Source organism: Neovison vison, chromosome X (assembly GCF_020171115.1).
Source record: "Neovison vison isolate M4711 chromosome X, ASM_NN_V1, whole genome shotgun sequence".
Taxonomy (NCBI): Eukaryota; Metazoa; Chordata; class Mammalia; order Carnivora; family Mustelidae; genus Neogale; species Neogale vison.
Window position 1 is genome coordinate 65,465,691 of NC_058105.1, and position 16,112 is coordinate 65,481,802.

General features: G+C 38.2%; 2 protein-coding genes across 2 annotated transcripts in view; both read right to left on the reverse strand.

The window, feature by feature from the left end:
• Window positions 1-3,176, reverse strand: part of ATP7A (ATPase copper transporting alpha) — a 170,356-nt gene extending 167,180 nt beyond the window's left edge. Inside the window, exon 1 of the mRNA XM_044234332.1 lies at window positions 2,964-3,176. The gene's annotated coding sequence lies outside the window, so the exon portion shown is untranslated. The remainder of the gene's footprint in view (window positions 1-2,963) is intronic.
• Window positions 3,177-8,750: 5,574 nt separating this feature from the next.
• Window positions 8,751-13,599, reverse strand: LOC122897159 (cytochrome c oxidase subunit 7B, mitochondrial). The gene is made up of 3 exons (XM_044235329.1): window positions 13,448-13,599; window positions 10,214-10,338; window positions 8,751-8,949 (listed from the first exon to the last, which is right to left on the reverse strand). The coding sequence occupies exons 1-3, from the start codon at window positions 13,485-13,487 to the stop codon at window positions 8,872-8,874; spliced, it is 243 nt and encodes an 80-aa protein (XP_044091264.1). The 5' UTR covers window positions 13,488-13,599; the 3' UTR covers window positions 8,751-8,871.
• Between the last annotated feature and the right edge of the window lie 2,513 nt (window positions 13,600-16,112).

Below are 16,112 nucleotides of genomic sequence, written 5' to 3' on the forward strand. Positions count from 1 at the left end.
AAGCAAGTTATACCACATTCAATCAATCTGAAGACTGAGATTTATAAGTAAAAATCACAATTGCTGAGATAGTAAATTGAACCAAAATAGGTCTGTGGCCTGTCTTTCCTGCCCACTCCCCCATCCAGATTTTGATTTATGTCCTAAGAAAGATCACAATTTAAAAGCAAAACTCTGTAAAACCTTTAACAAAGATGAGTATAGGGAATTTTTTTTTATGAGTAGAGGGAATTTTAAGACAAAACTCCCATATATTATTCCCACCTGTTCCAGTACCTGTTACCTGTATCACCTCAAACAAATCTCTCCTCACAATTTAATTTCCCAACTGTCAAATGAACATTATTTTCACTCATTGGGATGTGTAAAAAGTCTTGATTAAAGTTTTTCAAGTATTTTTAAATATATAGATAAAAGAAACTATAATGAGGCATTTACAAAAGGAATGTGTTGCCTTAAAACGCTCACAGAAGTAAAGATTGTAATGTGTTAGTTGGTTATTTTTGCTCATCACGCTCTCTCATTTTCAAATAAATTCTACTACTTCATGCATTTTTTCAAGGAAAAACAACCTTCTGCATTAGAGATCAGAGATGTTAACCTAGGCTTTGGAGGGATTTGTGTTTAATCTAGCCCTACCTAGAGGCCAAGAATCAAGATCTTTTCAAGACTAAGAATGGAAAAGAATAGTTTCTATCAGGTTAAGAAGACTAGTAGAGAAATCAATTCGGAGGAGAAAAGGAAATGCATAAATTCCTTGAGAAAATGCTGGAACAGCTTCTGGCGTCAGATAATGTTATTCATTCCCAGCTATTTAAAAATTGATTCCAAATTACATTTAAGTCGTAACAGTCAATAAGAATTAAAATATAGCAAGATTTAAAAGGAAAAAGGGAGAGACAAATCTTGGGTTTGTCTAAGGTTAAGACAAACCTTAAAAGGAAAAAAGGAAGAGACAAATCTTAATTATAGAGAACTGATGGTTACCAGAAGGGAGGAGGTGAGGGAATGGGGTAAACAGAGAATGGGGATTAAGGAGTGCACTTGTCGTGATGATGTATGGAAGTGCTGGATAACTATATTATACACCTGAAACTAATATACTACTTTATGTTAACTAACTGGAATTAAAATAAAAGCCTAAATAAAAAATATATAGAAAGCTTTATTTTTTTTAATTTGAGTTTACATCAGAATTAAATCTCATACATTAACACTGTTCTGTTTTTGTCATTTCATGTATTTTTTCTATATATAAGCTTTTTTTATTGGCTGGAGGGTAGCTATATATGGTTCTAAGCTTACCAGTTTTAGATTCTGTATTTTTTTCCCTTTAATAGTACTATCTTAGAGGCTGTGGCTGTGTTAGAAATAGGGGTGTTTATGTACAGTATGTTGTTGCATGTCCAGCATCTTTCCAGGCCCCCAAGCCTTTGCTCATATTTTTTCTTCTACTTGGGCTGCCCTCCCCTACGTCCATTCCTACAAAGTTAAATCCTATCCATTTTCAAGGCCCACCTCAAATGCTACCTTCCCTGAACTTTCATAACACTTTCTCTAACATACAATGTTAGTGAGACTGGAAGGGTGTATCTGTCTTTCCTACTGCACTGTGAGACCCTCCAGTCAAAAAGCACTCTCTCGTATCATGAACATAGACACAAGAAAGTTTTAAAAATAAAATCTCTGTTCAGGGCGCCTGGGTGGCTCAGTGGGTTAAGCCGCTGCCTTCGGCTCAGGTCATGATCTCAGGGTCCTGAGATCGAGTCCCGCATCGGGCTCTCTGCTCAGCAGGGAGCCTGCTTCCTCCTCTCTCTCTGCCTGCCTCTCTGCCTACTTGTGATCTCTCTCTGTCAAATAAATAAATAAAATCTTTAAAAATAAAATAAAATAAAATAAAATCTCTGTTCAAAATATCCTTTAAAAAGGATGAGAGAGGCTCCTGGGTGAATCACTTGGTTAAGCAATGGACTCTTGATTTTTGGCTCAGGTCAGGATCTCAGGGTCACAAATGCAGCCCCACCTCAGGCTGGGCTCTGAATTCAGCACAGAATCTGCTTGTCCCTCTCCCTCTACTCCTCTCCCTGCTTGCATGTTTGCTCAATCAATCTCTCTCTCTCTCTCTCTCTCTCTCTCTAATAAATAAATCTTTTGAAAAGTTAATAAATAAAAAGGATGAAATAAGCAGTCTATTCAATTAGTGGGGCTGCTAGAACCCACTGTCTTCATAACTGAACTCAATTAACTTGACTGCAAACTCATTTGAGATCAGAGACTCTGTGCTGTTTCTTGTGCCTACCCCTTACCACCCCACATCTCAATATCACCCAATTCAATGTCCTGCACACATTAAGACTCAATACAAAACCCTATTTACTGTAGATGAACACACTCTAAAACAAAAATCAGATGCTAAAAATATGAACTTGTGAAACAATAAAAGAGCTGTTGGTGCTTAGGATAAACCCAACATCTACAACAAAGTGTCAAAGATAAAGGTGCCACAGGGATGGAGAATAACTTTACGGGGAAGGAGGCAGAATGAACAAAATGAAATGGAAGCGAGAGTGTTCTCTCAGTTTAGCTTATGCTCCAAGAGAAAGCAAAAAGCAAAATATATTTCTTTACATCATTTCATTAATGGTCTTCAGTCCATATGACTTCCAATACCGGTACGGACCTTCTTGTACCTTCAACTAATTGGGTAACATAGGCCACTGGATGATCAGGGCACTTTCCCAGAAGAGTACAAGAAAAGTGACACGGGTCAGGACTCAATCTCCCCTCCATTATCCCCTGCTGGGAAGGGAAAACTAAGTGTGGTAAATACCAGAGTTGTGAAGAAGTGAGAGTTTGGAGACTGTCCTGTTTAAAATAACCCCGCTACACTCGGTAGTAGAGACTGACGGTACAGAACACCTCTCCAGTAGAAGGGGACGACAGGGAGCCCATATAGGACGTACCTGGTTTTTCTTTCCTATGCTGAAACCTCGCGAGCTACGCAGCCCGTGGCAACGGCAGATCCACGCGCAGGTTCCAATCTCACACACAAGGAGAAGAAACAGTAGTGGTGCCGTGGGAAGGGGGGCGGCGGCGTCGGGGACAGCGGCCGCGGTGGCGTCGGCAGCGGCGGTGGCGGCGGCACTCCCACGGCTTCTCTTCCTCCACCCACCGCCGCCCGAGCCTGCGGCCTTTACCCGTCCTTTCCTCACTCCCCTACTTCCGGGTGACGCCCAGGCCGGAAGCAGGGCCTGAGATGCAAGCAAGGGACGCGTCACGTGGAGAAGGACAAGAGCCCCGGAGTTGAGCTTCTCCCGCCCCCTGCTGCCCCTGAGTTGACACGCACCCTCGCGTGGAGATCTTTGGCGCGGCAGAGACGCCTCCTTCCTCCCATCACCAAGAACAAAACAAAACAAAATCCCACCAAAACCTGTGTAATCTGTAGTTTCCCAGCCTCGAGCCATTAAGTACCATAGACGTCTTTGTAAATCATGTTCTGCATAGTTCAGCCTTTCTCAGCATGAAATTAACGGGGTGATGTTACTGTATAGCCTAACTCCAAATGCAAATGCCAGAACTATGAACTTGCACTCGTCCCTCCATTCAAAAATTATCTAAAAAAATTGGACTTCTTATTCATAATCTTTATGTATATATTGGGGTTGGGACAGGTATCTCACCTCACATTACCTTCATATCGCCAATCTAAAGCTTTGAATCACTTGTCCATTTATCCATTCGCTTGTCCATCATCTTGAAAACCTAGAGGATTCCAAGGATGCTAAGAATTATTAGAATATCTACCGCTATGTGTTAGAAAGAAATGAGATGCATAAAATGTATATGATGCAATAAATGATACAGAAAGCATTTGAGAAAAATGTATTTTTAATCCTGTCTTCCCATTTTCACATTTTAAAAAATAGTAAAATCCTTAGATTTTTAAAACAATTAATATTAATAGTAAAAGGAACAGGCTCCATCTCACTAAATTCAAAGTGAGATGCGGTCTTTTCGTATTGCCTTAAATTGAGTATCTGTCATGAGATGTATGGGGAATTTAATTATATTTTCAGCTGGAACTGTTTGAACACAGTTGCCATAAGTATCAAGTCTTTTTTACATAAACTTTATTTGTTTGTGAGAGAGAAAGAGAGAGCAAGCACCGGCATGCTCTGAAAGAGACATAGGGAGGAGAAGCAGATGGGGACATCTAGAGGAGCAGGACAGGATCCCAGGACCCTGTGGTCCTGAACTGAGCCTAAGGCAGATGCCCCAGGCACCCCCAAGTCTAATAATGTTGCCAAACTCAAAATGGTACATAAAGGATAAATATTTTTTTTAAGATTTTATTTATTTATTTGACAGAGAGAGATGACAAGCAGGCAGAGAGGCAGGCAGAGAGAGAGGAGGAAGCAGGCTCCCTGCTGAGCAGAGAGCCCAATGTGGGACTCGATCCCAGGACCCCAAAATACTATTTGTCAAAGGCTTAGGAAAGTGGCACACACTAACCATATTTGTTAAGTAAACCAATTATACCCTACCTATTGCCAAATTCCTGCTAAGCCTTGACAGGCAATATTTAAAACTGCCCAGAGATCTAAATTTTAGGCCTACAATTAAGTATTTCACAAAGAATTATTCCTTTCCCCTCTGTACCATCCACATACATATCTTCAGGACTACTAAATTTCCCAGCCATTAAGTTGTAATTGTCAATAAACGTGCACAACTTTAAGTCACAATTTCAACCCCAAATTTAAAATCATTAAAAATGGGACACCTGGATAGCTCTGTCGGTTAAATGTTTGCATTCAGGCAAAAATGAACTATTGGGATTTCATCAAGATCAAAACCTTTTGCACAGCAAAGGAAACAGTCAACAAAACCAAAAGACAACTGACAGAATGGGAGAAGATATTTGCAAACGACATATCAGATAAAGGGCTAGTGTACAAAATCTATAAAGAACTTAGCAAACTCAACACCCAAAGAACAAATAATCCAACCAAGAAATGGGCAGAAGACATGAACAGACATTTCTGCAAAGAAGACATCCATATGGCCAAAAGACACATGAAAAAGTGCTCCACATCACTCGGCATCAGGGAAATACAAATCAAAACCACAATATCACCTCACACCAGCCAGAATGGCTAAAATTAACAAGTCAGGAAATGACAGATGCTGGCGAGGATGCAGAGAAAGGGGAACCCTCCTACACTGTTGGTGGGAATGCAAGCTGGTGCAACCACTCTGGAAAACAGCATGGAGGTTCCTCAAACTGTTGAAAATAGAACTACCCTATGACCCAGCAATTGCACTACTGGGTTTTTACCCTAAAGATACAAACGTAGTGATCCGAAGGGGCACATGCACCTGAATGTTTATAGCAGCAATGTCCACGATAGCCAAACTATGGAAAGAACCCAGATGTCCATCAACAGATGAATGGATAAAGATGTGGTATATACATACAATGGAATACTATGCAAAAGAAATACTATCAAAAGAAATGAAATCTTGCCATTTGCGACGACGTGGATGAACTAGAGGGTATCATGCTTAGTGAAATAAGTCAATCGGAGAAAGACAACTATCATGTGATCTCCCTGATATGAGGAAGTGGAGATGGTACATGGGGGGTTAAGGGGGGGCGCCTGGGTGGCTCAGTGGGTTAAGCCGCTGCTTCCGGCTCAGGTCATGATCTCAGAGTCCTGGGATCGAGTCCCGCGTCGGGCTCTCTGCTCAGCAGGGAGCCTGCTTCCTCCTCTCTCTCTGCCTGCCTCTCTGCCTACTTGTGATCTCTCTCTGTCAAATAAATAAATAAAATCTTTTAAAAAAAAAAAAAGAATAAATAAAACAAGATGGGATTGGGAGGGAGACAAACCATAAGTGACTCTTAATCTCACAAAACAAACTGAGGGTTGCTGGGGGGAGTGGGGGAGGGAGAGGGGGGTGGGGTTATGGATATTGGGGAGGTTATGTGCTATGGTGAGTGCTGTGAAGTGTGTAAACCTGGTGATTCACAGACCTGTACCCCTGGGGATAAAAATACATGTGTTTATAAAAAAATAAAAAATAAATTAAAAAATTTTTTTAAAAATCTCCAATGAAGTTATCAGTCACAAGGGTGAAGGCACATTATCTGTACCTCTATAATTATTATAGTACCTAGTGCTAAAAAAATTTAATGAATTTAAGATTTGAGAGAGTGAGCACCCAAGTGAGCCTGAGGAGGGGAATGAGAAAGAACCCTCAAGCAGACTTCAAACCGAGCAGAGCCCAATCTGGGACTTGATCTCACAACCGTGAGTCAGCCACCCAACCAACTGACCCAGCAAGGAGCCTCGTTTCATGAATTTAAAAGAACAGAAAACAGGGGCGCCTAGGTGGCTCAGTGGGTTAAAGCCTCTGCCTTTGGCTCAGGTCATGATCCCAGGGTCCTGGGATCGAGGCCCACATCAGGCTCTCGGCTCAGCCTGCTTCCTCCTCTCTCTGAATGCCTCTCTGCCTACTTGTGATCTGTCAAATAAAATCTTAAAAAAAAAAAGAACAGAAAACACATAGTAATTTAACTTAGTTAAGAATAGGATTTATGAGGGCGCCTGGGTGGCTCAGTGGGTTAAGCCGCTGCCTTCGGCTCAGGTCATGATTTCAGGGTCCTGGGATGGAGGCCCGCGTCGGGCTCTCTGCTCAGCAGGGAGCCTGCTTCCTCCTCTCTCTCTGCCTGCCTCTCTGCCTGCTTGTGATCTCGCTCTGTCAAATAAATAGGTAAAATCTTTAAAAAAAAATGGGATTTATGATATTCACCCTTATTTTTAAAAAAATATATGTGATAGCCCTCCAACAAGTAACATTTAAAGGATTGGCAATGCTTCTAAAGTCACTTACCTAAATTCTTCAAATGTACAGATTTTTGATAGGAAGACAATTTGACAACCTTCCCACCCTAGATATTAAAACTCTCAGCAATGTGTTTGGGGATAAATTGAGTGTATTTGTGAAAGGATAAAATTTTGACTCTCTGGGGGCGCCTGGGTGGCTCAGTGGGTTAAGCCGCTGCCTTCGGCTCAGGTCATGATCTCAGAGTCCTGGGATCGAGTCCCGCATCGGGCTCTCTGCTCAGCAGGGAGCCTGCTTCCTCCTCTCTCTCTGCCTGCCTCTCTGTCTACTTGTGATTTCTGTCAAATAAATAAATAAATAAAAATCTTAAAAAAAAATTTTTGACTCTCTGTACACTAGGAAAGCTGCAAGGTCAGAACATTGTGATGACACTAATTTAGACTTATAGTACTGCTTCATTTCTGGCCATGCCTGAGGTAGTTTTACAATTACTGATCAGGACAAGACTAACTACAAATTAAGCTTTAAAAGCCTGTTCAAAAAACCAACCACCACCACCAAGTTTTATCACACAAAGCAACATATATATTGGCAAATGGACAAATAGACTATTTTAAAGGTCATACATACTTTTTTGCCTGTAAGAATAGCTGACAATTATCACTTACCTGACAGAAGTGGTACAAATCATATTGAAAATCACTTGTAGTCGTTAGTAATGCCAGTTCAGGAATAAAAAGGTAAATAATCTAATGACCATTGAAACTTCCTTAAAGACAACTGTTTATTTTTGCTTAATCACATCTCAGGGTTACATGCATTTGAACACTTCAGTCCTATTTTAACATACTTCCTAAATATGATATAAAGTGTTCAAATTTTATCAAATATCAGCACTGTCGTGTCGTTACTAATCTTGCAATGCACTTATTTCGCAAGGACATTCAACTTTTCCTACTCAGTGAAATTACTTACTGGCTTTGATGCATTTAATGAGAAAAATATTGCCATGAAAGCATTCTTCTAGTATTTCATGCAATAAGTACAAATCTTTCAAATGCTTGGTTATGCATAAATCCTTTCTATACCAGGTTAATTTGGAGAGTCCTAAAAGCCATTTATCTGATAACTTGTTATATATGTAAGTGAACTCAGGAATCTCTAATTCAGCTAACATAGATTACTCCATTGAAATTTCATTTTCTGCGTATTTGAGCTACTATCAACAAACATGAGGCTTTTTACACCTTCAGCCAAAGAAGTACTGAAGTACATGGTGTAGATGTTTTCTTCACTTAGCATCTTACATACAAAATCCAAAGTCATACTGAATTCAGGATAATACATGCATCAAAAAGTTGGTGTAATTAACAAAGTCAACAGCAGAGGTTAACACCAATAAACTGTATTTGAAAGATCCTTTCTTTAATAGTATCATAAGCATCCTAAATAAATATAATGAAAGACCCAAAGCTCGAAGATAAATGTGCCAATGGAGCCAAAGGGCTAGCTAATCTTCAGACATTCTAAGAGTTCATTTGACAGGACCAGTCTTCCTTGGGTCTGGTGACACCCCAAGTTCTCTTGGCAGGAGTAAAAAGGCCCTAATACCAACTACAAATATAAACATAGATTAGAGATGAAAGTAGTAGGCATAATCAATATCTGGACACTCAAAGATGACCTAAATTAATTCTGTGATCAGTTATTCAAGAACTGTAATTTCATCCCACTATAAAGTTGACTTCCAAGTGACAGCCAGATTTTACTTTCATATTATCTCAGAAAGAAAATTATTTAAGAAATTGTAAAGCATCTGACTTAAATAGTAACACTTAATGTTAAATAAATGAAAAGTGATCAGGGTTAGTTTCATTACAAAAGAAATAAACAAACTGACAACAATGGTTTCAAATGTACTTTATTTCTTCAATCATGCCATATTTTAATGGGGTGCAGTGTTTTTACTTGGCATCAGTTATGAGTTGGTTTTGAAACAATTCAGTATTACACCAACTGGGATGATTACTGATCTCTCCATTCCTTTGGGGTGACTCTGCCAACAGGGGACAGGTTCCATTCTATTCCAATTTGTGTTGCTGTCTGTAAGAATTAAAATGCTATTAGTTATAAATGTTTAAACTAGAGTCTACTCTCCCTTGGAGACTATTTCTTAAAAGTGACAAAAATATTCTACTCTACAGGTTAAAAACACACAGAAATTCAGCTGGGATATAGTGCCTCCTCCATGTAGGCCAAAGCTAATTCCTGTCCTAATTCTCTAGACCAGTACTGTTTAATAGAACTTCCTGAGATGCAAGAAATGTCTAGATCTTCATTGTCTAACCCAAGAGCCAAATATAGCTACTCAGCAACTGAAATGAAGCCAGTATGACTGAACAACTGAATTTTTAAGTTCATTAATTCCAATTTTTACTTCACATTTCTCTACTACCTCCTCAAACACTGCTTCACTCCACCACAACTATCTAAATACTGTAAAAGAACAATTTTATAGTATCTTTCATCAAGGAACACAACCTCTAAAGTGCCCCTGACCACACATTTGTTCAACATCTAATCACTCTTCTAAATACATACACCTATTTTACCTGTGTATTTAAGGAAGGTTAAAACAAGAATGAAAAGCCCCATGAATAAATATTTTTGTTTATTAAGGCAAGATTAACAGATATCTCTAAGAGCAACTTTTATATTTATCCTACTTTTAAACAATAAGTACATCAACTGGTAAGAAAACACTTAAAAGTTAAGATGTAAAAAACTAAAAAAATTAAAGCAAGTCATTGTACATCTCATCCATCAGAAATTTACTCAGTTCTGCGGGCAGAATTTTAGAAAAGACACCAATTAAGTGAAAGAAGGTGACCCAAGATGGTGAAAACCCTGGAAATTATGTAACAAAAAGTGATTAACAGAACTAAGAATGTTTAATTTGAAAGAGAAGATCCAGGAAAGTAGTATCTAATTTTCTAGTATCTTTGGTTTCTAGTATCTAATGGATGATACATGGAAATGGAATCAGAATTTCTTGTTGAAAGAAAATGATGGTTAGTGCATCTGGCTGGCTCAAACGGCGGAGCTTATAACTCCTGATTTCAGGTTGTGAGTTCAAACTCCATGCTGGGTGTAGAGATTACTTTAAAAAAAAGAAAATGATGGGTAGAATATGAATGCTTAATGCTATGGAAGAAATTCCTGCACTTGGTAGGTAATCACATCAGAAAATCTCTGAAATCCCTCCCAACTAGAAATGTATACTACTCTGTGAAAGCATTTTGAATACACAAAATAAACAGGAATGAAAAATATCTAATATAGAAAATTATCAATCAACAGTACTTACATATGCCCACACAGCAATACAGAAAGTGGCTCCACTAGCTAATATGGCATTACCATATTTGTCATGGAAATCAGGTGTCCTTTTCTGGTGGCTCTGCCTTGCCACTGTTTGTGGGATGCTTTGAACTTAAAAAAAAAGGAAATACAGAAGCATATCTATCAATTATAAGGAAAAGAACATGTAATTGATATTGCTAATCAGGGAAGCAACAGGATGTTAAATTTATAGTCCTTTGAGGTTCGACACAATGTTAAAACATACTGTAGCTAAAAGCATAGTAGTATACTTTAAATGCATCAAAAATAATGTAATTTGACACATGTATAGATATGTGAGAAACAAATGTATCAAAATACTTGTATCTATGCAGTGCAGTTTGTGTATCATACAATTCTTCCAAATTTTCTCTATGTCTGAAAATTTTTGTAATAAAATCTTGGTGGATAAAACAGAAAAGGTGATGTCAGTAACATTCACTATAAACCTCTGTAACTTGGCTCTTATTCATTAATTTGAATATTTAGGACTTAAATTTTCACTAGTTTACTCTGCAGTGCTCAGCAACTTACAACATAAAAGGGTAAACTCAAAAGAATTTCAAATTAAAGCATACTAAATGTTTATCACCATAAAATTGCAAAAAAAAATCCTCCAAAAACTAGAGTAATGCTGATTTAAAAAAAAAATTACTAATGAGGGTGCCTGGGTGGCTCAGGCGGTTAAGTGTCTGCCTTCAACTCAGATTAGGGTTCTATGATCCTGGGATTGCGTCCCAAGTCAGGCTCCCTGCTCAGCAGGGATTCTGCTGCTCCCTTTGCCCCTCCCCCTCTAGTGATACCTCTCTCTCTTTTTCTCTCTCTCATGCTCTCCCAATAAAATCTTCAAAAAATAATTACTGATGAATACAACACTATGCTAAAAGAAATAGGGTACATGAAAATGTGTAAGACACAGACCCTGTCTTCAAGTAACCTCCAATCTAGAGGAGGGTATGAGACATCTATACACAAATCACCGTAATACAAAAAAGTAGAATATTAGCTAAGTACTCTGAACACCAAGTAGGATTTGGTTATGTAGATGTAGGAAGGGGAAATCTGAAAAAAAAAAAGGTGGAGAAAAAAGCCCAGTGTACTAGAAAACCAATTATGTTTGGTTGAAGGACGAGGTATATAGACAAGTAATAGGGATAAAACCAGAAAGGATAATGAAGGGCCACTTTTTTGGTTGAGGCAAAAGTTTTTGAGCAGAATGACATTAAAACTTTGCTTTACTATTATTTTAATAGAATAAGTTTTCAAACTGCCTCTTGGGCTCTCAGGAGAGCTTGGCAAAGAGCCAAGACTGCAAAAATGCGTATTTCAAGATTCTTTTTTCCTTCCTAAGTAACAGATTCTTAGCATATTTTTTTAAGACTTTATTTGAGAGAGATAGAAGGCGCGGTGGCGGGGGAGACAGAGGGAGTAGCAGACTCCCCACGGAGCAAGGAACAGCGCCCTCCATCCAAGGGCGCTGAGATCATGACCTCCGCAGAAGGCAAACACTTAACTCACTGAGCCACCTATGCGACCCGATCCTGTTTTAGAGACTCAAATGATACTTATGTAATGGAAAACATGTATCTTTTTCTTTTTAAGATTTATTTATTTGAGAGAAAGAGCACTGGGGAGGAGGTGCAGAGGGAGAGAAACAGACTCCAGGCTGAGTCCGAAGAAGCCTAACTTCAGGGGATCCCAGGACCCTTGAGACCATAGCCCTAGCTGAAACCTCGGACTGGAAGCTTAACGGACTGAGCTATCCAGGCGCCCCAGTAATGGAAAGCATAGTTTTTAAAAAACAGCAAAAGGAAGAAAGACAGACAGACAGAAAGAGCAATGTTGCCCATTCACTAGCATTTAAGAATATAATGGCTTCTATGAGATACAGTGGGTTATTTCAGAATAGTTATTTTACCATTAATAATTTCTTCTCTTAACTGCCTTATAGGTTTTCTTTTCACCTTTAGACACACTTGGGATGAGCAAATTTACAAACATTTCACAATATATTCTGCTCTAGAGCAGTTAAAAAGTGAGCACGTGAATTCCACTTTAGTTAAAAAAAAATTCCCTTTCCTAAGGTACAAGGCCCTACCTGCTCAAAGGGCAAATAAATTAAAATTACCAAACAATTCTGCAACATCTCATGACCTCAAAATTCAGTTCACCAAAATTCAATCACCAAAGTGGATTTCTTTAGACTTCTCTTCTGTAACAAGAAATGGTTTGATTACAACCTACTGGTATCCCCAAGAATTGTATGAGGTAGTAAATATTTACTAACCCTCTGTTTTACAAAGCAGGAAAATGAGGTTCAGAGAAAAATTATTTGCCCAAAGGGAAAGAGCTAACAGATGTGACTTTTGGAATATTAAAAACCCAGTTGGGCAACTATTTTTTTGGTGACTGTCAAAGCTACTTGAGTGTTTAGAACACAATCTAGTAATACCACTAATGTCTCTGTAGAAGTAAAAACAGGTTTAAGGACGCTAAATGGTAACTGCTTAAGGTCACTTTCAATGTAAAACTGCTCAAGTTACTCAAGGTCACCTTCACTGCAAATCCAGTACGGAAATGAATTTTCTCTTTCCAATCTAGTGCATTCTCAATACATAAGGCTGGTCTCAAAATTCCCTTTTAGCTGCCAAACTCTTAGATAAGAAAAAAAATTACAACTGTTTTCGAATAAGCTAATACTCATTTAATAACCAACAAACAACATAAAAGCTGCAGGGCCACCACCAGGGTTGTCTCCTTGCAATGAAAGAGCTAGATTTCCAGTTTCCTTCCGTTAGTTACAGTAATTGGAGAGGAAGTTCACTGGGGGTAAATATACTCCCAAAGCTAAAAATTTATGAAATTATTGAAGGAATGAATAGTGTCCACGAAGAACCTCCTTCCCTGAAATCGTAGGTAAGTGAACGTAAAATGCAAAAAACAAACAAACAAACAAACAAAAAAAAAACAGGGCTATGCTACGACTCTGGTGACAGAAAGTGAGCTAGGAACCAAAACAGAAACACGGGGTGATTAAGCTAATGCTAAGGACAGCTTCTCAACTACTCGGGGCGAGGCGGGAGACTGCGCATTTAGAATTAGAAAGTCAGGATGCAGGAGGAGGGAAAGGGCACGAGAAACCACTAAGACAAACGTGTAAAAGGCGGTTGGAAATTATTTGTTCACAATTTTTGCTTACCTCGGAGACGACTTAAAGCGGTTCTGGCCATGGGAAACATCCTGAAGCTGAAAACAGAACCGAGCAACTACAGCTTCCGCTTTGCTACAACTTGGTATCAAGTCTCCTTGCAAAAATCCCTGAAAAACAAAATGGCTTTCGGCTGGGCTCTTTAATGAAATTTAATGAAATATCGCGAGACCTCTTTAAAAAAAAAAAAAACCTCCAGCCTATAGAAATTGTAATCCTCTTTACAGACAGGAAAGATAAAGGCTTTTTGGGAAATGTAGTTTCACGCTTTGTAAGTGAGGTGTGTCGGTATTTACTGAAGAACCTTGCCGCCAGGTTTAGGGTTGTACAGGAGACAGCCGACACACTGATCTTAGACGGAATCATCAAAGGCAGTAGCTTCAAGTTGGTGTTTCAGAGGTCTGAACTTGTGTCTCGCACCACACTACCAGTTATTTTGAGTCCCCCGAAGTTCCTTCGCTTCTCTAATTTTTTGTCTACTACTGTATACTAATTTGTTTAACTTTTAATTTTGAGATTTAGAGAAAAGTTGCGAGAATAGTAAAATAAAATCGTAATTATGTGGGTAAATACGTGATAAAGCAAATGCAATGAATCGATTTTAGAATCTTGATGGTGGTGTGCAGAGTACAATTATTTCACTTTTTCTGTATGTTTGGATATTTTCATTATAAAATATTGGTGGTGGAGGGAGAACACCTAAACACCTATTGCCAAGGTTCACCACTTGAATAATATTTTGTCACACGTGTTCTCTCTCTCTCTCTCTCTTTATAGGGAGGGGCAGTTCTGAACCATTTGAGAGTAACTTGCAAACATTATGTACTTTTTTAAAAAAATATTTTATTTATTTATTTATTTGAGAGAGAGAGAGAGAAGAAGGTCAGAGGAAGAAGCAGACTCCCCATGGAGCCTGGAGCCCCACGTGGGGCTCTATCCCGGGACTGCAGGATCATGACCTGAGCCAATGGCGAAGGCAGTGGCTTAACCAACTGAGCCACTGAGGCTCCCACATTATGTACTTTCACCTGTTAATACTTGAGGGTTCATTTCCTGAGAGTAAGATATTCTCTTACATAACCATAGTACAGTTACCAAATTAAGAAATTTTAATTCTGATACAACACAGTGATTCCAATTTCATCAACTGTTCCCGTGTCTCTAACCAGCATTCAATCCAGATCCCCATATTGAATTTAGTTGTCATGTAACTTAAGTCTCCTTCAGAATTGAGTAGTTCCACAAAATTTCTTAGTCTTTGGTGGCATTATTTTTCCCTCACTACAGGTAACCTTTATTCTCTCAGTTTTATCTATGAAAGAAGTGAGGTACAGAATCCTTAAATGACTAGTAGAAGATCAAGATCAGTTCCTTGTAAGTGAAGAACTGGTAATGGACCTCCTGACTCCACAGCTCTGTGCTCTGTAATATTTTTGAAGTGTGTAGACCAGTTATTTTATAAAAGTTCCCACAAATTGTGTGCGCTTGATATTTTCTCATAATTAAATCCAGTTTATGCACTTACGGCATCTTATGAGGAAGGATGCAATGTCCCATTATTGTCTCATTATTGCCAAATTTAATCCTTTGGTCCAAAGAGTGGCTTACAAGTTCCTAAAGTTACTGTTTTTTCCCCTTTGTAATAAAATAAGTAATGTGAAAAATACATAGATACTATATGAATATCCTGTTTTTCATAAAAATTTCACCTACTAGTCTTTGTATCCATTGTTGATTTTTGCCTAAATCAATTAATTATTAGTTTGAACGTTTGGTGATTTTCTAATTCTCCCATTATTCTATATTTAATAGTGGTTGTTCTACTGTAGGGAGGAATTTTATCCCCTCTCCAATTTATTTGTTCATTATCAATATGGACATGTGGATTTGGTAATTATAATCCATTACTTTCATGATTTATTTTAGTAATCAGTAGTCCCAGATGTGATCAGTAGGATTCTCTTCAAGCTGTCTCATGCGTATTTTTTGATATGACTTCATTTTTTTTTAGCACATGTTTATTTTCTGACATAAGATGTTCCGGGTGCATCTTGTACTTTTCCCTGCACCCACGCTGGAACCAGCCATTCCTGGAAGAAGCCCTAATTTCTTTTAGAGATGGCATTTAGCAACATATATTCAGTCCCAGGTGTGCTCATTGATATTGGAGTGTCATTGCTTCTAGTCCTTTCAGCAAATAGAGCTAGGAATATATGTTATGAAAGATAAATTTATACTAACACCTCCAATTATAGTCCAAACTCTGAAAGTTCTATTCTACTTCCCTCATTTCAAATTTATATCTCCTTTCTTCCATAGTGAGAATCCTTGCTTTCAATAAGATCAGTGTTTATGCATATTATATTATACAAAATAAATTTTCAGAATTTTTATACTCATATTACTATGAAAAACAAACATACTTAGTAGAATTTCAGATTTGCTTGTACTTTTTTTCCTTTAGACCAATGGGATATAATCAAAGTGGTGTGTTCATAAATTGTTCAGATTAGTTTTTTTTTTTTTTTAGTGTGGTTGTTTTTCATTTGAAATAGTGTCAAGCTTCCTTTTTCCATTTATATTCAATTACAGTTCTACCATGTTCTTACTGATGTGATTTAAATTATTCTTTAATTTTATTTTTTAAATTTTTATC

Coding starts and splice junctions, on each gene's coding strand:
- LOC122897159 (XM_044235329.1), bottom strand. CDS start 13,487: ATGTTTCCCATGGCCAGAACCGCTTTAAGTCGTCTCCGAG. Junction 10,339..13,447: donor CGCTTTAAGTCGTCTCCGAG/GTAAGCAAAAAT, acceptor TTTTTTTTTAAG/TTCAAAGCATCCCACAAACA. Junction 8,950..10,213: donor GTATTGCTGTGTGGGCATAT/GTAAGTACTGTT, acceptor TAATTCTTACAG/ACAGCAACACAAATTGGAAT.